At 45.6% G+C, this 25546-nt stretch overlaps 1 protein-coding gene across 1 annotated transcript; it reads right to left on the bottom strand.

Annotated features, from left to right (window-relative positions):
• Window positions 1-1666: 1666 nt before the first annotated feature.
• Window positions 1667-25085, bottom strand: LOC136639868 (glutamate dehydrogenase, mitochondrial-like). Its single transcript, XM_066614462.1, has 12 exons — window positions 24593-25085; window positions 19911-19991; window positions 17017-17072; window positions 15935-15998; window positions 15554-15648; window positions 15102-15281; window positions 10531-10668; window positions 9168-9305; window positions 7917-7997; window positions 3888-4103; window positions 2783-2845; window positions 1667-2345 (listed from the first exon to the last, which is right to left on the bottom strand). The coding sequence occupies exons 1-12, from the start codon at window positions 25065-25067 to the stop codon at window positions 2229-2231; spliced, it is 1704 nt and encodes a 567-aa protein (XP_066470559.1). The 5' UTR covers window positions 25068-25085; the 3' UTR covers window positions 1667-2228.
• Window positions 25086-25546: the final 461 nt, after the last annotated feature.

Below are 25546 nucleotides of genomic sequence, written 5' to 3'. Positions count from 1 at the left end.
ATTCAGAGACGGAGAACAGCCAGACAGAGCCTGAATCTTAAATATGCAATCCAGCAAAGGTGGTGGAATCTAAGGTGAAAATGGCATTAGCTCCATAATGCCCATAGCCAAGCACTATTGGCACTATTGTCACTATTAAAAATTGGACAGATTTCTAGAAGAAAAGTCCATCACAGGTTATAAGCCATGATGAGTTTGTGCAGCCTCCTGGTTTTAGAAGGAGACTACCCCAGAATGCCAGGTACAAGGGAATGGCATTTGGACGCAGGTTTCTCGTTGTCTTGAGTGCTCCTTGAGTCTCTTGTTGTCTTGTGTGCTCACAGTGGACCATTGTGAGATACAGGAAGCTAGACCAGATGGGCCTTTGGCTTTATCTAGCCGGGCTGTTCTTATGTTCTTATATTCACTAGTCAAAAAAAGGTATCCGGAGAATGAAATGACACCAAGGCACTACAGGATCTTACAGATATAGTACTCTCTCATTTGAACATGCTTTTCAGGTTCCATGAGGCTGAGCACATACTGAGGATGCCATGCAGAGTGTTGACTTTGGATCATTTGTGCTTACTTATGAATATTCACTCATTTTGCTAGCATGGATGCATAAAACCATGTGCTGTACTGAGGCTCACAATCACGTTCAGAGCTGGACCCTGACACAGGCAAGCCGTTTTCTGACCTATGCATCAGCAACATTTTCACTAAAAAAAAAATTTAACTGTATTCACCAGTAGAGTTCTTGTGTTCCAATTCAAGCAGCACAAGAAAAGGTGAAGCAAACTGTACAATTTTCTAAGAACAGATTGACACTAAGCACAGTGCTGTAGTAGAGGGAGCGATCATTTATCTCCATGTTTTTTTTCTTAAGCTGTGTGCAGGAAGTACATACCAGGTGAAAAACACAGAAGCTGCAGGGAGATATACCAGATGCACGGACTGGAGCCTGAAAGCTAGGAAAAGGGGTGTGAATGCTGGAAATGCAAGTGAAGGGCATACTAAGAAGCGGGTGCAACGCTAAGGGCGCAATCCTAACCCACTTTCCAGCAATGACATAAGGGCAATGTAGCTCCGAGATGAGGTGACAAACATTTCCTTACTTTGAAGAGGCCTCAGTGACTGCCACCCAACTGCAGGATACAGCACATGTCCTGTTGGCACAGCTATGCCAGTGCTGGAAAGTTGGTTAGGATTTAGGCCTAAGAAACACAGTTTACAGGTGTGGATTATATATTTTGGCACTGGAGAGGTTATAGCATGAAGAGGGCATACTGCAGGGAATAAACTCTGAGGGATCAATCCTATCCAACTTTCCAGTGTTGATGCAGCCACAATGCAGCCGTGAAGTAAGAGAACAAATGTGAGGAAGCCTCTGTGACTGTACCACCACTGCAGGATGCAGTGCATGTCTCATTGGCACACCTGCATCAGCACTGGAAAGTTGGATAGGATTGGGCCCTAAGACAAAAACCTGTATTGAAATCTGGACCAGAAAGTAGAAAGAAAGGATTGAGAAAAGATACCCAACTCTTTTGTGACAGAAGAAGTGGATTCATTGTCACGATGGGGGCAACTCCTTTAAAAAAAAAAATCCTTCTCTAATTGTATATGTTTGTGAGTGTATGTAAAAACCACACACACACACAAAAAAAGACAAGACAGAGAGAAATCAACAAGCAGGTGGGGAGGACCACCACTACAGGCACTGCCATAGCTCAGGAAGCAATGCGTTTGGGCCAAATAACTGTGACATGATCACAACACCGAAGCAAGGGGAACAAACGCGCAATGAAGCATAGTCACACAGAGTCAAAGGATCAAAAAAAGGCACTGAACTCTAACAGATGCTTAATTTAAACCGTTACACTGTACAATTCATTTTGATGACCCAGTATGGGTGGAAGAGAGGAAGAGAGAAATGCAGCAAGCAAGCAAGCAAGCAAATAAATAAATAAATAAAATACAATGCCACAAAACAGTATCCCTGGGCTGCTGGCACCACCTACAGGTCAAAAAAAGAACTACTTTCATAACATGTATAGCTGTACACATCAGAGAAGTCGAGAACAGGAAAGGAGGAGTGAAAGAGAAGGGGGAAAGTTTCCAGCAGACAGCAGCAATATCTGAGAGGTCTATTTTCTCACTGCAGTGCACCTTCTTTTCAAGAGTAATGCATCCAATTTACTCTTTGGCCAATGGACAGGATGTCAGCAGGCAGATAGGTGATCTTCTCAGTAAGTAAAACTTGACTCACTGTAAACCGTAAATATTTTTTCAATGGCAGACACATAGGCAGCAGTTCTTTGGTCCAGGTCCAGGTTGTATTTCACGGCTGTGTTCATGATTTGCTAGAACATAAAACACAAACATAAAGGAATATAGTTCCCAGTTTGCAAAGAGGCACTCTTCTTCTGAATCTTTTCAGGTTGTGAGCTCTTGGGGGACCGGGAACCATTTCTTTATTTACTGAGTTAAGTAAACTACTTTGTGGACTACTTTTTGTTGAAAAAGCAGTATATATTCATTTTTTAAAATTGTCTCTATATTCTTCTTGCCCTCAGCCAAAACTCCAAATTTGGAAGCTAGAAGAGACTGGGCTGCACTGCCATTGTAGAAACAAGTACATACATTCTGATAATATTGCAGTGGAGGTCACAGAAACATACAGAAAGGAGATTAGGAAGTTAGGAACTTCCCACTATATGACAGTGAGGGCTTGGCCCAGGATCCTAAACAAAGGAAAAAAAAGTGAGTGAATAGAGAGATGCAACACAGAAGCGTCTACCCTGGCTGAACGTTCCATGGTGTAAGCTAGTCCTGAGTGAACAATATCCTTCTCTGAGGCACCCTACAAGAAAAAAAACACACTTGGTCAGGATGTATACAGGATACAGCTTGCTACAAATATTTACATATTGCTATCATTCCCTTATGCGTGGGTCATTTGTGCAGTGAAGTGGGTGGGGTACAGGACTCAGAGTGGAAACTAAGGGCACAATCCGAACTAACTTTCTGGCACTGATCTAGCCTCAATGCAGCCCCAAGGTAAGGTAACAAACATGCCATTAACTTGAGGAAACCTCATTGACTGCATCCCCACTGCAGGATGCAGTGCACATCACATTGGCACAGCTATGTCTATGCTGGAAAGTTGGTTAGGATTGTGCCCTAAGATATTTACTGGGCATCACGATCAGTCCAGCTTACATCCCACAGTTGCTATGAGGATAAAATAAGGCAGCCCTATGCAGTTGCCTTAAACTCTTAGGAGGAGGGTGGGTTAAAAATTTGCCGTCAATCTTTTTAAAAAGGTTGGATAAAATGCTTTTAAAATAAATAGTAACATGGTAAATACATAAAGGTTCTTGCTCTTGACCTTCCAGTCAAGGACGCAGCCACTTGTTCATCATGAACAATCTTGGAAACCTATGCTGGGGTTTTTGAGTGCTTCCTCTAGTGAGACACAGGCCTATGTTACAACCATATGACATCTCCTGCCTTTCCAGCTTCAACTGAGCTGGATTAAACCTGAGCCAGACCAAAATTCTGGCAAGTATGAACTCTCCTGAAGCCTCTGAGGGAATACGCTTTCAGTCATAAGATGGCCTTTAGAACACAGCTTGATACAAGGCTGTTTCAACTTCCCCACATCCAAACTGGGCAAAACATGCAATACTCTGTGTGATCACCCTATGTAGGTGATACATAGGCACTTGATCCTGGGACAGTCACCAAGGGAGAAAAAAGAAAAAAAAGAGACTGCATATCTCAGGCTGCAATCCTGTACACACTTTTCTTGGAGTAACTCCAACTGAACTCAGTGGAACTTACTTCTGAGTAGATATGCATAGGATTGGACTGTTAAGGACATAACTAAAGCTGTGACTTACTGACACCCTGGCCTGGAACTCTGGTGTGGGTATAATAGGAATCCCTCCTTTAGTTTCCCCAAACTTTTTCTCCAGGCTGTGCTGCACTGACATCAGCAGGTGGTAGTTAGAATCACGTTCATATTTGAAGGTGAGGCGCCCATAGCTGACATGGTTCAGGTTCTTCAGCCACTCAAAGAAGGAGACTGTCACACCACCTGCATTTATGTACAAATCCTACCGGAAGACAAAAGTGACTGTTACAATTATCTGATCCTCCAGAAACAGCAGGATAATGATACTATCTTCTCAGAAACATCTATGTATCTCGGTGCCAAGAGTTACTTCCTGCTACCTCCCTTCTTGTAGAAAAGCAGCCTGAACACAACACAGCAACGATATCAGCAGTCTTCTTCATTTCTTCTTCAGGGCAACACTCCAAATTATGAGATGCTAGTGTGACAATTGCACTTGCATGTATTGCCTCCCCATTGAGCATGTGGTCTGTGGTGCAAGTTTACGAGTCTATATCCCACCACCAACTTCCTTCCCTTATAAGGAAAAGCTACAACATTTGGGGCTCTTCAGAAAGAAGGTGCCAGGGAGGGCATGACTGAGACATAAAATTATGCATGGGGAGGATAGAGGGATGTTCTTTTCCCTCTTGCGCAATACCAGAACTGGGGGGGGGGGGACAACCACTAAAATTGTCTGGCAGGACAGTTAGAACAGACAAAATAAAATATTCCTTTATCCAGTATGTAATTAATCTGTGGAACTCCTTGTCTCAGGATGTGGTGATGGTATTTCACATAGATACCTTTAAAAGAAAACTGGACAGATTTTTGGAAGTCCACCACAGGTTACAAGACATGATGTATGCAACCTCCAGGTTTTAGTGGTAACCTCTCTTTGACTGCCAGATGGAAAGAAGTGGCAACAGGATATAGATATTGTTGCCTAGTGTGCTTGCAGGGGCATCTGGTGAGTCACTGTGAGATACAGGAAGCTGAACTTGTGGGTCCTTGGCCTGATCCAGGAAGACTCTTCTTATGTTAAGCTAATGGTTCTTTATAGATCCAGATCCATCTTGTAGATGGATAGCAAAAGGTCAAAGCTCTTGACCTTTCTGCTTCTGTACCAACCACAAAGCAGTCCCCTTAGTATTGAAGTTGGGGCACTCAATACAATCCATGCAATTACAAATTCACAAACTGACATGAGTTAGAAGGGAGAAACAGAAGCATAATGATCGCTGGTTGCAAAGTGCCCCTGTTGGGGAGGTAGGGAAAAGTTGTAGCAGGTATGTGTGAATGCTGCAGAGAAAAGCAGGCAACTGCTTGTGGCCCTATTCATATGACAATTTGGTTAACTTGGATTCCTGAAATCTTGTTATCTTCTTCAAAGCAAAAGATCTGCAGCTTCCAGGCACCTCTCCAGCAAAGCTTGCTTTTCTAATGAAAAGCTCCAGAATGTGCCACATACTGCTAACCAATTATCATAGTCTGCATTCATTTTTCAGCCTCTAGCACTAGAAGTGCTAGACAGTTGTTCTTTTTTCTCCTTCCTTCACACTCAGGTTGTATTCTTTATTCACATTCTAGCATGCTCATCATGCTAGCAATTTGAATTGCAAGCTCGGAGCTATTAAAGACTGCTGTCTCCATGCATTTGATTTCTGTTGGCAAACATGGTGGCCTCCATACATTCTGGTAACAACAACATGCAATTGATTTCAATGATGGGACACCATTTTGTCATTTTTTAAAATAAGCCACACTGGAAGCATGCTAGAAGCATGCTAGAATCGTCATTTCCTCTATCTCCTATTAGAAAAATAAACGTAGCTACAGATGGAGTGAGTGAGCAGTTACAGCAGTTTCCTTATGGAGGTGGGACCTGCTTAGTTTCCTTTCTCATCAACTGTTCCAAAGGGGTGGAGGAGCAGGTGCTGATAAGCAGCTCTGAGAATGTACTTTCTTTGTCTCTTTTTAAATCTTCTGGCTTTAAAGGGACAGGATGCTACAACTAATTAGCACCTATTTATTATTTATTTATTTTTATTTAAAAAATTTATATCCCTCCTTTCCCATGCCAAAGCAAATGCCTAAGGCAGCTTACAGAGCTCTATAAATAAATGTACAATGTATCACAACAATTAGGGGTAAAAGAACATTACAACAAGGCATTGAATTGTTTTATTAAATAATTATTTTATTAAATTAAAGTACCTAATTGACCATATTATTTAAAAAAATGAGCCTGCGCAAATTGCTCTTCTGGTATTAATTGGTAAATCACACTGTTTCAAAGATATGCAAATTAAGAGCATGTAAATCAAGAGCTAGCTATACTGGCAGTGTTATTTTCAATGCCTTTCCTTATCATCCCTAGCATGGAATTTGCCCTTTTCACTGCCAATGTACACTAAGTTTACTTTCTTACTGAGCTGTCCACTAGGACTCGCAAAACCTCTTTCCTGCTTAGTCAGCATGAGTTCACACCCCATTAATGCATATGTTAAGAGGTTTCACCTCAATGGCCCCACTTTACATTCACGTTGAATCTCATTTGCCATTTTGCTCATCACTCATTTTGGAGATAACTTTTTACAGCTCTTCTCAGACTGCTTGAGTTTTCAGTATCCTGAAACATGTGACTTCTTCAGCAGACTTGTCCACCTCACTGCTTGCCCCAAATTCAGATAAATTATAAATAATGACCACAAGTCCCAATACAGATCCCTAGGGAAACCACTGCTTATTTATTTATTTTATTTTTCACATTTTTATACCGCCCTTCTTCCAAAGAGCTCAGGGCAGTGTACATAGCTGCTCCCCTCCTTTTGTCCTCACAACAACTCTGTGAGGTTGGTAAGGCTGAGAGAAAGTGACTGGCCCAAGGTCACCCAGGAAGCTTCATGGCTGAGGGGGGATTTGAACCTGGATCTTCCAGGTCTAAGTTAACCCCCCAAACCACTACACCATCCTGGGTCTTAATTCCCTCCACTGCAAGTAAAGAACTGTCTGTTTTCCCCTACCCCCTGCTTTCTCTTATTTAACTGTTATTGTTAATTCATAAGAGAACCAGTCCTTGTAATCCATGATTGCTAAGGTTACTGAGGAGAGTTTGGTGATGGACTTTATCAAAAGCGTTTTAGACATCTAAGTATATAATGTTTAAGAAATCACCCTTACCTACAAGCCTGTTAAGTGAAGATTTCCTTAAGAAACACTGTTAGTATTGATCCAATTTGGGTTGGAGGAAGTGGAAACATCTCCAATGAAAAATTAATTCAGGAAATAGCTCATTTGCTTGGGGATATCTTTTTAGAACCACAACAGAAAAGAGAGAGGCACAGTTCACCTTCAGCAATCATCAGGCACAGAAGAGATACATATTCTATTCTAAAGACTAAAGAGCTAACCTAGAGTGAGATGGAAGCTGAGGGGGAAGAATTTTGAACTGCTTCAATTCAGAGTGCAGGTCTGGGGTCATATTTTTGAATTCTCATCCAAACCAAAAACACTGTGCAAGTAGGAAACCAGCAAATCAGGACTTAGTCTGCACGAAACCTTTCTTCCAAGGTGCTTACTGAACCTCATTTAGTGAGGGTTTTACACAGGAAAGCATTATAAAAGGTGACCCGACACCTGTAGTGTTCTGTATTTATAGCAGAAAAATAGGCAATGTAACATATAGCAAGCCTTCTTGCTTAACACTTGCTAACCCCAATCTCCTGGACTAAATGTAGCCCCTACTGCAAATAGAGACTAAACCCAAATACAATGCTGGTGCAAGAAGCCTTCTTGGTATACTAAATTACTACCATGTTGCTGCACACACTTCCCCCTTCATAATGCTTCTGAATTCAGACAGACTTGTTTGCAGAACTGCACTGCAAAAAGCCTGCCCAATTCTGCTGCAAGGTACAGTATGCCTCAGAAGAAGCTGCTTAAAGTTTAAGCCAGACCCAAGCAGCTTAGCCAGACCCAAGCATCAAGACATGAAATAGGACATCACTGGAGTTAAGGGATGTGTCACACATACTGGGAGAACAAGGATGTTTCTTTGCAGGAAGATATCATGGGCATCTGGGGTGGTGGGGCCATTGGCACCTTCAGCGATGATCTACGAGGCACAAAAGGATAACACAGACATCAGAACAACACTACCGAAAAGAAGCAAGCCTCAACTAGCTACCCTAGCAAAGTATTTTAGTTCAGAGTATGGAAATGAAGGTATAACAAGTTAAGTCAAGAAGCGGTCACATTTAGTACCAATTCACGTGCATGTAGTTTTCCAATACATTGTGGCTCAACCAACAGCCCCAAAGGTCTGAGCAAAGTTTATATAAAGTAGAGATTAGTGCAGTCAAATATATCTTTAAAATGGAGGCAAGTCTCATGGAGAATACAATTCCCAATACACCTGTTTCATCATGACTCCAATAATGTTTCAAACTATGGAGGCTATGTACATCCCTGACGACACTAGGGCCTCATTTTCAGATGTGGTAATCTATCACATCTATTCTGCAGTCTAGCTCAGAATCCAAAGAGCCTAGCAACCAGTCTCTAGGTAGTCAGATATTGTTTCTGCATTGTCATTTCCTTCCGCAAGTGAACTGGACAGGACCTAAGCCATCTTTCACTCTCTGCTGTTCTCTTTCTGCTGCTGGGAACTTTCTCTGTGAACAGGAGAGCTCTGCTTACGTAAGTAGTCCCTCCACTTGCACAAGGAACCCTTGCATGAGTGGAACACTCCTTCCATTCCTGGACCCAACAACAGAAATGCCAATAAGGATGTTACAATGTTTCAAACAATACTGAGATGAGAGAACAAGATAAACAACCGATATTGCTTTGTCTACCCCCACAACTGAGGAACCTCATTTTGTTATTCATTATAACTCTAATAAAAAAGGGGGGGCTGCAAACACCCTCTGATCCTGGGAACACATCAGAACATAAGAAGAGCATTGGACCAGAAGAACATTGGATCAGGCCAAAGGCCGATCTAGTCCAGCTTACTCAAAACAAACAACATATTTGATTAGCCTCTCATAATCTAGTCATTGCCTGCCTACCACATATGTGCTGCATGTTTAATAAATACATATAATCACATCAGTTCAATAGTAGCTTCATACAGGGTAAATATCAGTTGTGTGAGAGCCCCAAACTTACTACAGCTCAAACTTTATCCCCAGTTCAATAAAGCAAGTACCTTCTTGCTTTCTTTTCTCCTGGAAAAGAGATTAGGAGCTATTCAGAAAAAATGACACTCTCTAAACTCTACCTTTGCTTTGACACGCTGAGCATTCTCTTTTGTGAGCTGTTTCTCAACAGCAGCTGGGATGAGGATATCACAAAGCACCTCAAGGATACTGTCTTCAAAAGCCTTAGCTTTTGGAAAGCCCACTATGGTGCCATGTTCCTGGAATGAGAAATACACTTCAGTTGTGCTGAGCCTGACCTCCAAAGAGTACAGTTAGACAAGTGCTTTCCTACAATATTGAGAAATGTTGTTTTAGGGACCAATCCAATCCAATTTTCCAGTGCCGGTGCAGCCATGCCACGCACTACATCCTGTGTTGGTGAGGCAGTCACAGAGCACTCCTCAAGGTATGAGAACATTTTGTTCCCTTACCTCGGAGCTGCATTGCTGCTACACTGGTGCTGAAAAGTTGGATAGGATTGGGCCCTGAGTTGGCCACTGGCACCAGAGTGGTCACCCATATCTGGGTAATACTAGCCTAATAACCCATAATATACTATTTGATGGGGAAAACTGTACTGACCTTTTGCAGCAATTCAGTCACCATCTCTCATGACAATAACCACTTGTCAGGTCCCCACCCCAGATGCCCGGGTCCCCAACTTACCCCAGAAGAGGGAGCAAGGACCAGGCGACCGGCGCCGCTCAGGGCAGATGAAGCACGGAAGCTCCAACTCCTGCAGGAGCCTGCCCGTGCTCAGAGACAAGGAGGCGTGACAGGGGAGTTGCCCAAGACACCGCCAATGCTTCCCCCACTGCCACGAAAGCAAGGCAGTAGAGGGCTCCTCCTGCCCCAAGGTGGGGTGGCAGGAGAGGCTGGCCAGCTACACCTGGGCCAGGTGAGTGGTGTAAAGGACAGGGATTCAAGGGAGAGTGGGCGGTACCCAGGAAATACCTTTTCTGCCCCACCAGGAGGAAGGGGAGGGGCCAAGGGGGCGGGCTCACTCCATATAAGCAGGGAGGCCAGGGATGACAGGAGGCCAATGTGAAGCAGGAGCTGTGGAGTGAACAGCTCCTGCCTTTGAGCCTAAGGTAACTGCCTTGCCAGGGAGGAGGGCCAGGGTTCTGTAACCCCCTTCCCCTTTGAGCCAGTCTGAAGCTTCCCCAGGTGAGGCCGCCACCCCAACCCCTAGAGTTGAGGACCTCACAACATTCACCAGTGCCTCCACACAATGGTATTGGCAACCTTCAGTCTCGAAAGACTATGGTATCGCGCTCTGAAAGGTGGTTCTGGCACAGCGTCTAGTGTGGCTGAAAAGGCCAATCCGGGAGTGACAATCCCTTCCACACCGGGAGCAAGTGCAGTCTGTCCCTGGTCTGTCTCCCTGGCTATGGGCCTTCCTTCTTTGCCTCTTAGCCTCACAAACTGTAGGATCCAGAATACCTCCTTGTAATCTTGTAGCTCCTGGGGGTCAATCCCATCAGCATTGTAGATGGCACCATCCAGCTCCCCAACACATATGCAGCGTGCTCCATAGCGGTGCAGGTATCTCATTGTATGCATGCCCACATGGCCATAGCCCTGAAGACAGAATCAAGAAACATGAGGCAATTCAATCTGCAAGGAAATACACAAATCCTTACCAAGATGATCTGATCCTCATCAGGCATCAACAGCCTAATCCGATTGAGCAGGTAGAGCAGTAGTAGGAGTGAAACAAGGCAGGAAGGGGACATGATGGTGTGTGTGAAAAGGATAGGATTGGGCTCCTAGAAACCTAATCCTATCCTCAAGGTACTCTGGTGCAAAGGTTCTCAAACCTTTTGGTCTCTGGAGCACTTCACACTCCTGAACGGAGTCTCAGGAAGCCTTGCTGCACATGTGCAGAATCCTGGGCAGCCCCAAAGCACTGGTATTCCTGGAGAAGAGGAAGGCTAAGTGTTTCAGGTGTCTGAACACTGGTGTAAAACGGGCCCTCCCCCTTGCCTGCAGAGCCATTAGGAGCAGCGGAGGCATATCCTCCCAGTGACCTGTCCAGGGTCCTGAAAGCTCTGAATGGTCATCCTCGATTCCAGGTCCTGAAGTATGGCCTGCTTCCTTTCTGCCTGTATTTGGTGCTTTCTGCTCCTCTTGCACTCTGGAGTCTTAAGTCTGGGTTGGACTTTGTCTCCCTTGTCAGTTCTGATTTTCACTGTCTGCCCTTCAGCACTTGCTGGATCTTTTGTCTCCTTGGCTGTGAATTCACTGTTTCAGGCCTGTTTCAGACCTGGATGGAGTCAACATCTGGATACTGCCTGTAAGGAGGCAGCACTCTCTTTTTTTATATACCTTAATGGCCTTTAGGGCTGAAAAAGGCACGACTAGAGATTCCTAAGAAGTAAAAGAAAAGCTGAAAAGAGGCCTAAGTGGAACTTCCTTGCATTTCAGAGCAGTTGGTATTAATGCCCTGGAGAGAACAACTGCAAGTTTGCTTGTCCTGAAATTATACGGTGGAAGGTGCTTTGCTCCAAACAAAGTGTGTTTCCTTTTCACTCAGAAAATCTCTTAAGGAATGAAACACTTTAATTGCTCTGGATAGTTTTTTCTTTTGCCTCAGAAGCAAGCAGTGCTTCCCCTTTTCACCATTAACACTGACATCACCAAGGGCTTATCTGTAAATCACCTGCGATGTCTAAGATCACAATCTCTTTAGCAATGTACCAGCTGCTTGAATGAACTTTTCCAAAGGACAAATCCAGAGCAGCACCAATAACCACACATGACAACTCAAATCAGAGTGTCCCCTAGGAAAATGACAACTGCCAAATGCACTGCAAACATCTCTTCTTATTCCACCCTAATTTCAACTGGAATAGATGAAAATGATTACAGACGAAAAAGAACACAATAGCACAATAGCTGAGTTCTTCCCCTTTGAGCATTTATTCATATACCGCTTAGCTCCTAACTCATCAGCATCTTTCCTCAGTTTCTTTGAAGAAAAACTGAAACTTGATTTATTGGATAAGGAAAAAAAATCCACAAAGACAACACTCCCCAAGGACTAGTGGGCTTCCTTTCTCAGTTTAATTTTCCTGGTAAGTTAATTAGAGTAAGCGAAGTATTCCTTGGGGAATTGCTCAACAAACTTAATTCAATAGAGGTGACTTAGAGACAGTTCCTTGTACAAGCTCAGCTCTGCCAGCCAAGTTTTACAACCTGAGGGAAGAACTGCTTAGGGGACAAACACATTTGTCTTGGACTGAAGGGAGGCTGGCAAACTGCCAGCTTAAAAACCTACAGACAAAGCAATGTATTAGCAGGATAGATGTCCTGATGGAAACTTGGTGTCCAGTAAAGGCTTTCCCCAAGCAAAATCCAGCTCTTATTCAATGAATCATTCTGCGCCCAGCAGTAGAAACAATTCAGCAAAATCCAGAGGAGTAACTGTGTTTTACAACAGCAGAAAAAAATAAACACCTAGAAATTAACAAATACTTTGTGGCATAAGCTTTCATGGGCCAGCGTCTCTCTAATGCATCAAAAGAAGCCTATAGGTAAGTACCCTACTACCAAGAAGAGAAGCAAAAAAATGTCTTTTTACAAAGTGAAGCAGTACAAAAGTAATAGGTGTGCCACAGTACTAAGCAAAACAAAAACACAGAATCCAACCAGAGTGGCTGAAACTCACTCCCAACTATTAACCAACTGGTTATCAATAGGCACAGCAAGATCAGAGTGAAAACTAAACATTGTGGAAGGATTATAATTCTGCAATAAGGTAGTCGATCCCAAAACAAATCCCACACTCGCAAATTTGTTGATTAATTCAATTGGCAGTTTCATGTTGGAGTCTCCCATTGAATTTTTTTTGTTGGTACATGGTGACAAGCAGCTCAATCCTACTTAAACCCCTTCCACTGATGCAGCTGTGCCACTGGAGCAGGCACTGCATCCTGCAGGGTTAGAGCAGTCCCAGAAGTCTCCTCTCGGTAAAGGAACATTTGTTCCTTGCTCAAGGGTAAGCCTCCACCACCCATATGGGTCTACTGAACCTGTGCCAGTGATTTTGCTGGTGCAAATCTGAGGGGACTTGGGAAAGTAGATCAAGGCCAGGAAGGGGGATAGGATATCAGTGGCACCACTGCTGTTGGTACTGCTCCTTTCCCAGCCTTGATTTGCTCCCCTCCCCACCCAATCTCTGTCCCATTCCACTGATCCCCTGCCCCATTCTACCCACATCCTGCCTCGCTCCCTTACTGGGGGTCATTTTGAGGCCATTTACCACTTGAGGTAGCTGCCCAGCTGTGAAAAATGGTGTGTCGACTTTTGCGACAGCCATAAAGGACCTTGCACTGCTGGACTGCTAGCTCTGGCAGCACAAGGCCCAGGGGAAAGGGGGCCTGAGACCCCAATCCTGAGCTCTTCAGCACCAGAGGTACAAGTGTACCTTGATCCACTCTCCTCCCCCCTTTGTCCTGTTCTGCTGATTCCCTGCCCCATTCTGCCCACCCCCAAGTGTACCGCCAGTACTGGGTGTCATAATCATAAAGCATATTTACAGCATCCTCCATGTAGGGAGCGCCACTGCCAGCCCAGCCCTAGTTCGCCCTGGGCCCAGCACCGGATGGACACTGCCTGCAGCAAGGAAAGAGCTCTGGGCAGTGGTATGGTTTGGGGGGGAGGTGTTCTGGGGCAGGGGAGGAACCAGGGTGGGAGGGGGTGGGACCAGCAGAACCCCGCTCCACTTCTCAACATCTTCCATGTTGAACTGCAAAGTCCAACACAGAGGCTCTCAAATCTGCACCAGCAAAATAGCTGGTGCAGATTTGAGAAGCCCCGTTGCAGGGCTTTGGGCTTTCTCCAAGGGAAGGGGCAAAAGTCCCCATCCCCCTAGGAGACCTCTGGCATCCCCAGTGGTGCTGCTGGATGCAGTAGAAGCCATTTTGGCATTGCTGCACTTGGCGGCACCACCGCCTTTAGGATTGGGCTGCCAATCTTCTACACAATGTCTTGGGAGAAAAAAATCCTACATAGATTTCTGAGATAGCAAACCTATACACACCTATCTGAGAGCAAGCCCCACTGAGCACAGCGAGACGGGCAGCCCAATCCTGAGCTGCCCAGAGCTGCGGGACCCGGTAGCTCCACAAAGGGCTCCCGCCAGATCCAGAGCCTCCCGTGCTACTGCAGGAGGCTCCTCGGGAGAAGGGGACGTTTGTCCCCTTCCCCTGAGTAAGGGAAGGAGTCCCGCAATGGCACTACTCACTTTAGCGGTGACTGTTTGGTTGCCGCTTAAGTGAAGGTGCTCGTGTAGGGTGAGCAGCCCTGCCCTAGCGCTCTGGATCGTGCGGAGCTCAGCTCCACGGACCCGCCTCTCCCCCGCCCCAGGGAATGCCCCCCCACGCCCTTGACCATGCCTCCCCCCTCCCCGGAATGCCTCCCCCACACCTCTGACCACGCCCCCATTTCCTGTTCCGCAGCCCGGCGGTCAGAGACCACTGAGCCACGGAACATGGGCGCCCGCCGTGCGCTACCTCAGCGCCGGCCGGAACTGAGCCAGCTCCAGTGGGAGACCGGCAGTAAGTCCTGCAAATGTGCCTTATGGTACGTTTGCGACTGTGGTCAGCGCCGTGGAGGTGCAGTGCGGACCACAGAATTGGGCTCTTACTTCCCAGTAAACATGTATAGGATGCACTATAAATGTTACTGTTTTTAACATTTGATGTTTGTCCATTTCCACAGAAATAGATCTATTTGGCATATGTTAATGGCAGAAAGGTATTGTTGGCAATAGACAGATGTATCATGGGAGTAAACATAATAAAAATCACCAGCAACTCAACAGGATTAGCATTGGACTTATCTTTTTGCACAAACTGCATCTTGATTCCAGGTTGAGATGGCACCAGTTTTAAGCACCAGGCTAAAAAAAAAAATCTCTTCGGTGTATGCCCCAATTTTTAGGCTTGCAACATCAGACAGCTGGGAATTTCTCAATTAATAATAATACAACAGCTTTGTTTTGTGTTTACCTGCAGTACAAACGTCTTGCCAGAGAAGCCAGTTGAAAGGCCAATGCGATCCATGTATTCCTTGTTGTTGATGTAATTTCTAATTCCATACAATATTCCACGGCCTGTGGCTGAGATTCGCCCATGGATACCTCCTTGACTAATGGGCTTCCCTGTCACACATGCAAAGGCATTGATATCCTATAATTCCAAGCATGAAACAACAAATGAAGTGAAGGCCTCACCATGTAAACTTACCACAAAGGATACTGAAGAGTTTGGGACTAGGTTCTCCCTAAAAGCACATTCTAAAAAGAGAGCACGTTTTAAGATGCTAATTGTACCCAAGTCTGCAGAGTCCCCTCAGGCCAAACCAGACCTCTGCAGAAGGACAGTGACCAAGTTGCAAAGTGAGTTGCCTTCTCTCAGAAAACAGCCACACACTAAACTTTTCAAACAATAATCAATATTACCCTGTATCCAATAGTGTTGGCATAAGTATCAGCAATCCAGGACATCTCTCTTTCTCCTGTACCTAAGTCAGGAGCAGCAACATCGATTCCAGGGCCTGCCAAGGACAACAGATCTGTCACAACTTTTTCCTCTCTCAAATCAGAGCACTAAACGAATCTGAGCAGTTAGTTTACTTGCAAGCTTATTATACCCCAAAGAATGAAATTTTCTCATTTGAAATTAGTAGACACTGAATTGCACAACATTTCTATTTACTCTGGTCACATCAAACTTCAAAGCTTTGCCATCAATTAATTTCTGCAGTGGTTAGTGCTGACCTTTTCCAAGCTTCATTCGTTAATCAGCAAAAGAAGGAAAATGTGCAAAAGAGATGCCCTCACCAATAAATCCCTTCTTGGCCATTTCTATTGTGAATTGTCTTGTTATTTTCTCCAATTCACTCTCCTGCATAAGAACAACAAAATTCAGCTGTTACGACACGCTCTTGCAGGGATGCCAACTACTTAGTGAGAAAAAGAATCCATGGCACCCAAGCCAGGTCAGGTGCTTTTGCAGAGGAAGACCATATCCTGAGACAGAAATTGTTCCACCAGGATGCTTTGCTTTGGGAGGCACTTCAGAGTAAAAAGATGTAATTCTGCAGACTTCAATTGTCCTCAGGTGGGACACTCCATTTTGTACCCAACAATTAATGCTCACTCAGCCCAGTTTTACCTTTATAATGACTTGCCATCCACAACCTGTCTGTTATGGGGAAAATACACCAGCTACAGTTTCATAAGACTGTGCTCTGGCATCTGTTTTGACACTTGTCATCTCTTCTCCCTCTTTCCTTCATGTAACAGAAGGTTTTTTTGCAGCCATTGGGCAAGCATACTCAGGGAAACTTGGCTTTCTCATTTTGCTTTCAGAGTTGGCCTTTCAGTCAGAGATTTGTTAATGCTGTTTTTAATTCATGCTTTTATGTTATTTGATATTTTACTTTGTTTTGATGTAAGCCAGTCTGAATTGCCTTAGAAGCAAGAAAGGTGGAGTAAAAGTGTATTAAATAAATTAATAAAATAATAGACATTTCTGGTTCCTGCCTCTTAAAGTCCAACACTAGAGGTTTACACATTACAAAAGCCTTTACTTGATGTGTCCCACCTGTCCCTGAGAGATGCATTACAAGGAGAACTGTAGCACGTGAGCTCACAGCTTCTTAGCATCAATTCCTGGGATTGAGGTAGGAAAAAGGGGCCATCACAACTGCAGAAATTGCCATTGAGAAGGTGTGGGGTGACCAACACTCAACATGCCAGAATTCTCCATATAAACTCAATTCCCAAAGAATAGTTGGAGCATATCGCATTTTTGTAATGTGTGAATCAACCTCAATTGATGGTCATACCTGAAATATAGATACAAGCAGGCCACATGTATGTATACCCGACAGAGTGAAAAGGAAAGGGCATACACTTACTGAATACTTCTTTGGATCAATAGTCACACCAGCTTTAGCCCCACCAAAAGGAACATCTGAAATATCAGACAGACAAGTCAACAACTAATCATCTGATCTCCTGCTTCCTAATCTAACACTGAAGAATTGTGACAGCAATTATTTTAAGAACTGTTGAGAATGAATAGGTTCAAAATTTAAATCCTACCTACACACAAAGCCTTAGTAAATAAGATCTAAACAGTTTTAAACACTGAGAAACTATTTTATAAATGAATCTAGTATTGGAAAAAATAATCTGCTCAAACCTGGAAGATAAAACTTGCAAAAATAAGCAGTCCTTGCTGATGCAGCTGAAAGGTACTCAGGCTTTGGAATAACAATGGAGGAAGGAATTTCCAGAGCTGAGATTGTGCTTCTCTTCAAACATAATATTGTCAATCTGAAGTAGCACATGTTCTGCAGCACCTTGGTGTAAAATGACTCTAGAATTCTCTGGCAGCAAGATAATCTCCACAGGTTTCACCTTACATTCCACAAATCACCATCGTACTATAGATACAGTAGATCTCATTGTTCCAAAATCTTTTTCACACATGATCACATCCCATCATTCTGGTTTCCCCTTGCACAAAATAAGTGACCTCAGTTTCACAATAAATTCCAAGAAGAGCCACCTAGAAGAGCAACAAGCCTCTCAGATCCACATACCACCACTACAGTTGCATTTCTGTGAACTTCCCAATGCCAGTTGTTTGGCTTTTCCCAATCTCCTACACCAGTGGTTTTCAAACTCCCATGGAGAGTTTGCAACGCTGTACGTCCTTGCAGGGGCAGGGGGAGGCAGTGGGGGGTGGGGGGAAGGCAGCGACGCGATCCCCAGGATCATGCTGCTCAGGAGGCTGCAGGGACTGGGATGCACTCACCAGTTCCTGCAGCAGCCTGTCAGGGGTTCAGAGAGCCCTGCGCGAGTGTCTGCAGGGCTCCCCAGCTTGTTAGAAGTGAATGTGGAGCAATCGCACTCCACTTCCACAAAACTGGAAAAAACTTCTGCAAAACACATACATAAACTCACTGGTATTCCTGGGCACTGCCTTGCCTGGGGTACACCTCCAGGGGTGCCTCCTCCCACCTGGAGGTGCTGCCCTCTCAGGATCACTGCCTCCCCCAGGTGCTCTGAGGGATGGGAAGGCCGCACAGCAAATGTGATGATTTTCTGCCACCCCAAAGGCTTTCTGCAGACCAGGGAAGCTGTGTACCACCTCCCTGGCCCTCAAGACGCCTTACAAGGCTTTCTGGATACCAAAAATCTACACTACCAGTTTTAGGCTGAAAACCGGAAGTATTGATTTTTTTATTCTAGAAGGCCTTACAAGGACTTCTGAGGGCCAGGGAGTCTGTGCACAGCTTCCCTGGTCCTCAGGACACCTCTGGGGGGAGGCAGCCCCCAGATCGGTACGCCAATATCAGTGTGCCGATTGAGTGCCGCGGGATGGCGCTGCCAGGGGGACTGGATGGCAGCGCAGCACTCCCTCCCAAGCCTGGCACCCAGAGCATTAGCACCCCTTGCCCCCCTCAGGTATGCCACTGCATATACTCATTATCTTCTACATGTATGCTCAAAGGAATTCCCTTCCTTGCTTGCAGGGTTATTAGTATTATTAGCATTGCCTCTACTCAACCTGAGTTAGTGAGGACCTTGCCAATACCTCCATAAAGCCTGCGCCACAGTGGCAGTTCCTAGTCTGCCTTGCTTGTGGGTCACCCACAATGAGGAAATCTGCTCTCTAATAGAAGAGGGTTATACATATTTTCCCACCCAGGGCATGAAGAAGCCCAAGGCTGGACTACAGGTTTGATAAAAAATGAGCAATGAAGAAAAGGAATACTAAAAGGGGCAAGAAGAGATAACTTTCTCCCATATCCCAACTACTCACACATTACTTTTATGCCCATGCTTAGCCACCATTCATGATATCCGAACTATGACGGTTCCACTGCATACTTTAAGGCAGGGGTAAACAAACTCCAGCACAGGTGCCACTTGCGGCCCTTGGGGACCCCCAATCTGGCCCACGGGGAGCCCCCAGTCTCCAATGAGCCTCTGGCCCTCCAGAGACTTGCTGAAGCCCACGCTGCCCTGATGCAACTGCTCTCAGTGTGACGGCTAACTGTTCGACCTCTCGTGTGAGCTGTGGGACGAGGGCTCCCTCCACTGCTTGTTGTTTCAGATCTGTGATGCAGTAGCGGCAGCAAAGGAAAGGCTGGCCTTGCATTGTGCAAGGCCTTTCATAGGTTTTGAGCTATTGCAAGACCTTCATTCATTCATTCATATACTATATTCATTTAGGTAAATTTATTCAAATTTGAAATTTAAATTAATTCTTTTTTCCCCCGGCCCCCGACACAGTGTCAGAGAGATGATGTGGCCCTCATGCCAAAAAGTTTGGACACCCCTGCTCTAGGAGTTTGGAAGCCACAGTAAGTCTTTGCAGGGAAGGGGGAATGCAGTGACGCAAACCCCAGGATTTAAAAATAAAGACTGTGACCCACTTCCAGATTTCAATTGAGAAACCGGAAGTAGGTCGCAGTCTTTATTTTTACATTTTCCAAGGCTTAGGGAGCCCTACAGAAGCTTCAATGGGGCTTTCTGCATCTCCAGGAGGCTGCTGCTGGTGTTAAATAAAACGGAAGTCTCTGTTGCCCCTGGCAGTGGCACAATCCTGGCAATTGCATTGCTAGATTCCCTCCCTCCCCGCCCCTTAAAGGGGCAAAGTCAGAGCTCCTCAGATTAAGATGTCAATTTGAGAACCTCTACTTTAAGGGTATGCTACGTTTCTGAACTACACACAATCTCTTCTGTGTGTCTCATGACAAGTACATTTCAATAGCTCTACCATAAAGTGATAACTCACCAACCACTGCACATTTGTATGTCATCAAAGCAGCTAAGGCTTTTACTTCATTAACACTAACTGAGGGGCTGTAACGAATCCCTGGGAAAAGGTAGAAAAACAGGAACGTAAGAGTATGCACAATACAAATGCATCTATTTATGTTGATTTATCGTTCTTTCTCCTCCCACTCACCCCATTCCAATTCTAAGGACCGAAAGCAGTACATATAAAACACACAGACTTTGGTGTTCTTAGTAGGCTTTGAACCTCCAGGTTTTGGATCTCTGATGGAGATTGTTAACTGATACACTCACTTTTGGCAGATGCAGGGCCCAATCCTATCCAACTTGCCAGTGTCAATGTAGCCACAATGCAACCCCAAGGAAAGGGAACAAATTTTCCCTTACCTTGAGGAGGCCTCCATGACTGCCCCCCTCCATAGCAGGATGCAGCGCGTGCCCAGTTGATACAGCTACATCAGTGCTGGAAAGCTGGATATGATTGGGTTGGTGATCTCATTAGTATAAGGCACTTCTGGCTATTAGAATTGAATCAAATGGATAGAAAGATCATTTTTTCAGACATAGGTCATTACAAAATAAAATGTGTTTCAGGAGCAGTCATCTGTAGTTACCTGCTCTAAAGGGATTTTGGTGTGTTACACCTTAATTACTTCTGCTTCTTTTTTTGTGACATGCTGCAGTCTGCACCGCATGGATTAAAAAAGGAGGGATATCGGATTGTTCTTTTAAAAATGTCAGTGGAGATATCTTTTCATTCCCTTTTTAATTTTCATTCCCGCCACCACTACACCAATGAGATGTACAAAGATGCTCAGGTACCTTAGGGAGTAGCAACTGCAAACCCATTACAAACACTAGGTATATTTGAAATTTTTTTTCAAAAGCAAATGACAATTTTTATGGGTTTTTTTTAAATGATAACCACTTTCCAGTTAGAATGAACCATTTCTAGTATTACTATGTGTAAACATTCCTCTCATGGACAGTGCTAATGATTAAAGTCTATGTTAGAAATTGCAGCCCAACTGATAACAGTGCCTCTATACTGAGATAGATGGTAGCATCGACCAAGCAAGAGAAAAGCAAAATGAATGCCAAATTCAACCCTTGCTACTACTCATATAGCCCCTTTTTTTACAGGGAAGAAATTTAAAAAGTCCACTGCTTGTGCTGGAAAGTAACCAATCTGGGATCCATAATCAGCTTTACAGAAAAATTCAATGAAGGGTTCCTCAGCATCTCAGAGAGAGGCTTGGCGCTTAATTCCCAAAGTGTTTCCTCAGAACTTGTGAATCTCTGGAAAGATGAAGTGCTCAACAACCCAGAGACACAAGAAATTATGTGGTATGAAGCAGAAGAAAAAGGAACTCCCACCAAAAAGGGGAATAAAGAGACTGGTTTACATTGGGAAATGTGACTGTTGAAAAAAACTAAAGGAAGTAAGAGGATGCCAGCCAGAGATGTCCTAATAGAGCAGCAATGCTCAACTTTTGTCTCCTACTGTACCACTTCTCATGGTCCACCTATTAGAAGTACCACCAGAGGTAACTGGCAACTATGACTTCTAACCTGTAATGAACTTCTCCAGAAATTTGTCCAATCCCCTCTTAAAGGCATCCAGGCAAGATGCCATAACTACTTCTTGTGGCAAAGAGTTCCACAAACTAATTACACGCTGGGTAAAGAAATATTTTCTTCTGTCTGTCCTAACTCTCCCAACACTCAACTTTCGTGGATGTCCCCTGGTTCTGGTGTTATGCGAGAAGGAAAAGAGTGTCTCTCCAACCACTCTGTCCAACCCCTGCATGATTTTGTATGTCTCAATCATGTCCCACCTCAGGTGCCTCTTTTCTAGACTGAAGAGACCCAAAGGCTGTTGGGTTTCCTCATAAGGGAGGTGCTCCAGCCCAGTAATCATCTTAGTCACTCTCTTTTGTACCTTTTCCATCTCCACTATATCCTTTTTGAGATGTGGCGACCAGAACTGGATGCAATACTCCAGGTGTAGCCTAACCATCGATTTGCACAGCAGCATTACAGTATTAGCTGTCTTATTCTCAATGCCTTTCCTAATTGTCCCAAGCATGGAATTAGCCTTCTTCACTACCGCCACGCATTGGGTCGACACTTTCATTGAGCTGTCCACAAGGACTCCAAGATCTCTCTCCTGATCTGTCACAGACAGCACAGAACCAATTAGCCTGCCTTGGACAAGGATTGTCCTTGTCCAATTACCCTGAGGATTGGACAAATTTCTGGAGAAGTTCATTACAGGTTACAAGTCATAGTAGGTATGTGCAAGCTCTTGGTTTTAGAGGCAAGTTGCCTCTGATTGCCAGATGCAGGGGAGGGCACCAGGACATAGGTTGTGCCTGTTGTCTTGTGTGCTCCCAGGGGCATTTGACGGGCCACTGAGAAATACAGGAAGCTGGACTAGATGGGACTTTGGCCTGAACCAGCAGGGCTCTTCTTATGTTCTTAATGATGTCATTGCCAGTTACGTCCAAATTGGGAGACCAGGTGCAATATGACAAACACTAGTAAGAGGCTCAGGGATGACAGGAGGGCTTTTTCAAGTGCACAGGAAGTGCATGCTGGAGCTCTGCATCATAGAATCATAGAGCTGGGCCTTATAGGTCATCTAGTTCAACCCCCTGCCTTAGGGAGGCATCCTGAACTGAGCCTCCTACTGCTGCTTGTCATGTTGCATCATTGGTCTTGATGCCAGGTGGAAGAGATTTAGGGGTCCCACAAGTATAACTGGACACCACCTCAAGTACCACCAGTGGTACTCATACCACCTGTTGAGAAACACTGTACTAGAGCAGGGATGTATCTTCAGGGCCAGACCAAGAGTGCCTGTTTGGCTTGAAGAAAAGGTGTGTGGTTGTTTAGGCGTGCTAAAAGTCACCCACCCCTTCTCATTCCAGGTGTGTGCCACTTAACATGGGGATACATTCTGCAATCCCTGTTGTTATTCGATTACATTGTTAAACAAACATTCAGCCCAGTCTAGTGCCTTTGATGTGTAAACAGGCACTCCCTGCCAGACAGTAGCTGGCTGCACAGGCTACTGGACACTGATTGCCTCTTCTTTGCATTAAGAGCCTCTTTGTTGTGTAAATAGACACTCTGCTGCAGGCTATGGGAGTCCTGACTGCCTCATTAAGAGCTTCTTTGTTGTGCTTTGACCACCATTGTATATGCAGTCCATCATTAAGGGAAAGGTTGTTAAGCAGTGCACACTTGTATTTTTGTTTAAATATTTATATTCTGTCTTTCCCCTTTCAAAGGGAAGTGCTCATCCATTGTTTACCTTGCCACCCTTCTCCCTTCTTTTGGATAGAGAGGATTACTGGGAGTGGGAAGGGCTACATTGTGACTGACTTGAAACTGAGAAAAAGAAAACAATTATTGTTCCACTGCTTCCTGCAACTATTCACAGGCAGTCTCTGGATCCTTTTATTGTGGTGCTCTGATACATGCTTTTAACACCTGAGTGGCAGACAAGTGCAGAATTAGCCCCCACCTTAGAGTCCAATCATGCACCTGTCTATTCAGAAGTAGGTCCCACTATAGTGAGTGGGGCTCACTCCCAGGTAAGTGTGGCTAGGATTGCAGCCTGAGAGCCCAGTCCTATGCATGTCTACTCTGAAGTAGGTCATGCACATTGGGGCAAAAAATCAAAACTTCACATATAGGCTACTGGGTTCTGAGCTGTCTGTGACAGATCAGGAGAGAGATCTTGGGGTGGTGGTGGACAGGTCGATGAAAGTGTTGACCCAATGTGTAGCAGCAGTGAAAAAGGTCAATTCTATGCTTGGGATCATTAGAAAAGGTATTGAGAACAAAATGGCTAATATAATGCCTTGTACAAATCGATGGTAAGGCCACACCTGGAGTATTGTGTCCAGTTCTGGTCGCCGCATCTCAAAAAAGACATAGTGGAAATGGAAAAGGTGCAAAAGAGAGCGACTAGGATGATTACTGGGCTAGGGCACCTTCCTTATGAGGAAAGGCTACAGCGTTTGGACCTCTTCAGCCTAGAAAAGAGGCGCCTGAGGGGGGACATGATTGAGATATACAAAATTATGCATGGGAAGGATAGATTGGATAGAGAGATGCTCTTTACACTCTCACATAATACCAGAACCAGGGGACATCCACTAAAATTGAGTGTTGGGAGAGTTAGAACAGACAAAAGAAATTATTTCTTTACTCAGCATGTGGTCAGTCTGTGGAACTCCTTGCCACAGGATGTGGTGATGGCATCTGACCTGGATGCCTTTAAAAGGGGACAAGTTTCTGGAGGAAAAATCCATTATGGGTTACAAGCCATGATGTGTATGTGCAACCTCTTGACTTTAGAAATGGGCTATGTCAGAATGACAATGCAAGGGAGAGCACCAGGATGCAGGTCTCTTGTTATCTGGTGTGCTCCCTGAGGCATTTGGTGGGCCGCTATGAGATACAGGAAGCTGTTCTAGATGGGCCTATGGCCTGAACCAGTGGGCTGTTCTTATGTCCCATTGTAGTGAGTGGGGCTCACTCCCAGGTAAGTGTGGACAGGATTGCAGCCTGAGAGCCCAGTCCTGTGCATGTCTACTCGGAAGTAGGTCCCCTTCTAGTGAGTGGGGCTCACTCCAGGAAAGCGTGGCTAGCGTGCGGCAGCCTCACCGCCTTTGCAGGGCAGCCGGTGCTGGCTGTGCTGAGCGCGGTAGCCGTGGATGACCTCCCAGCTGCCACTGTCCCTGCGCACGGGGAAGGACACCTCCAGGACGTGGTTGCAGTTGTGGATGGTGCCCAGGATCCCGCGCACCCGCTGCTTCCTCTCGGTCTCGATCCTGGGGGTGCGGAGCCGTCGCACCAGCTCCTTCTCCACGACCTGCGTCGCCCGCTCGCAGTAGATCTCGATCATGTCCAGGAAGGAGACGTCCCCGTCCCGCGCGTGGAGCCACCTGCGGCGCACGGGCGCCGTCCCGCCCTCGCCGCCCGGGCCCTGCCCGCCCGCTCCCTCCCGTTGCCATGGAAACACGGCCTGGCGTCCCAGCACCCCAGCCAGGCGCAGCAGCCTCGCCGGCGGTTGTCCCGCACGGCCCGGCGCTGGGGCGGCTCGCCAGGGCGGGCTCCGGACTCTCAGCAGCCACCGCATGCCAAGCACTCCTCCTCCGCCGCCTCTACCGGACGGGAGCGACCGAGCGCAAAGACCACCAGCCGGCCCGAAGGACTTCGAGGCATGAGGCTCCTTGACAGACGTCCCTCGGGGACTCTGAGCCGAAGGCGGGGCGTCAAGGAGCAGAGCTTCCCATTGGTTGGGCGTCTGACCAATGGGAGGAAAGGCGGGGAGTTCGTGACGAGGCCATTAGTGGAGAAGCGGAGCCTCCTGGAAAGAGGCGGGATTAATGGTCTGAGTTGAGGGGGGCCACCTAGGACAGACCTCGAGAAGGAGCCAAAGTAACTCTGGTGTTGGGTATGGAGGAGCTTCTCTCAGCAGGTGAGGGAGCAGGCCCAGGCATAGGCATGTGTACTCAGAAGTAAGTCCCATTAGAGTCAATGGGGCTTACTCCCAGGAAAGTGTGGATAGGATTGCAGCCTCAGAGCCCAGTCCTATGCTTGTCTACTCAGAAGCAA

The sequence above is a fragment of the Tiliqua scincoides genome, chromosome 2, assembly GCF_035046505.1.
Source record: "Tiliqua scincoides isolate rTilSci1 chromosome 2, rTilSci1.hap2, whole genome shotgun sequence".
NCBI classification, from domain to species: Eukaryota; Metazoa; Chordata; class Lepidosauria; order Squamata; family Scincidae; genus Tiliqua; species Tiliqua scincoides.
This window is presented reverse-complemented; position numbering and strand designations above follow the sequence as displayed.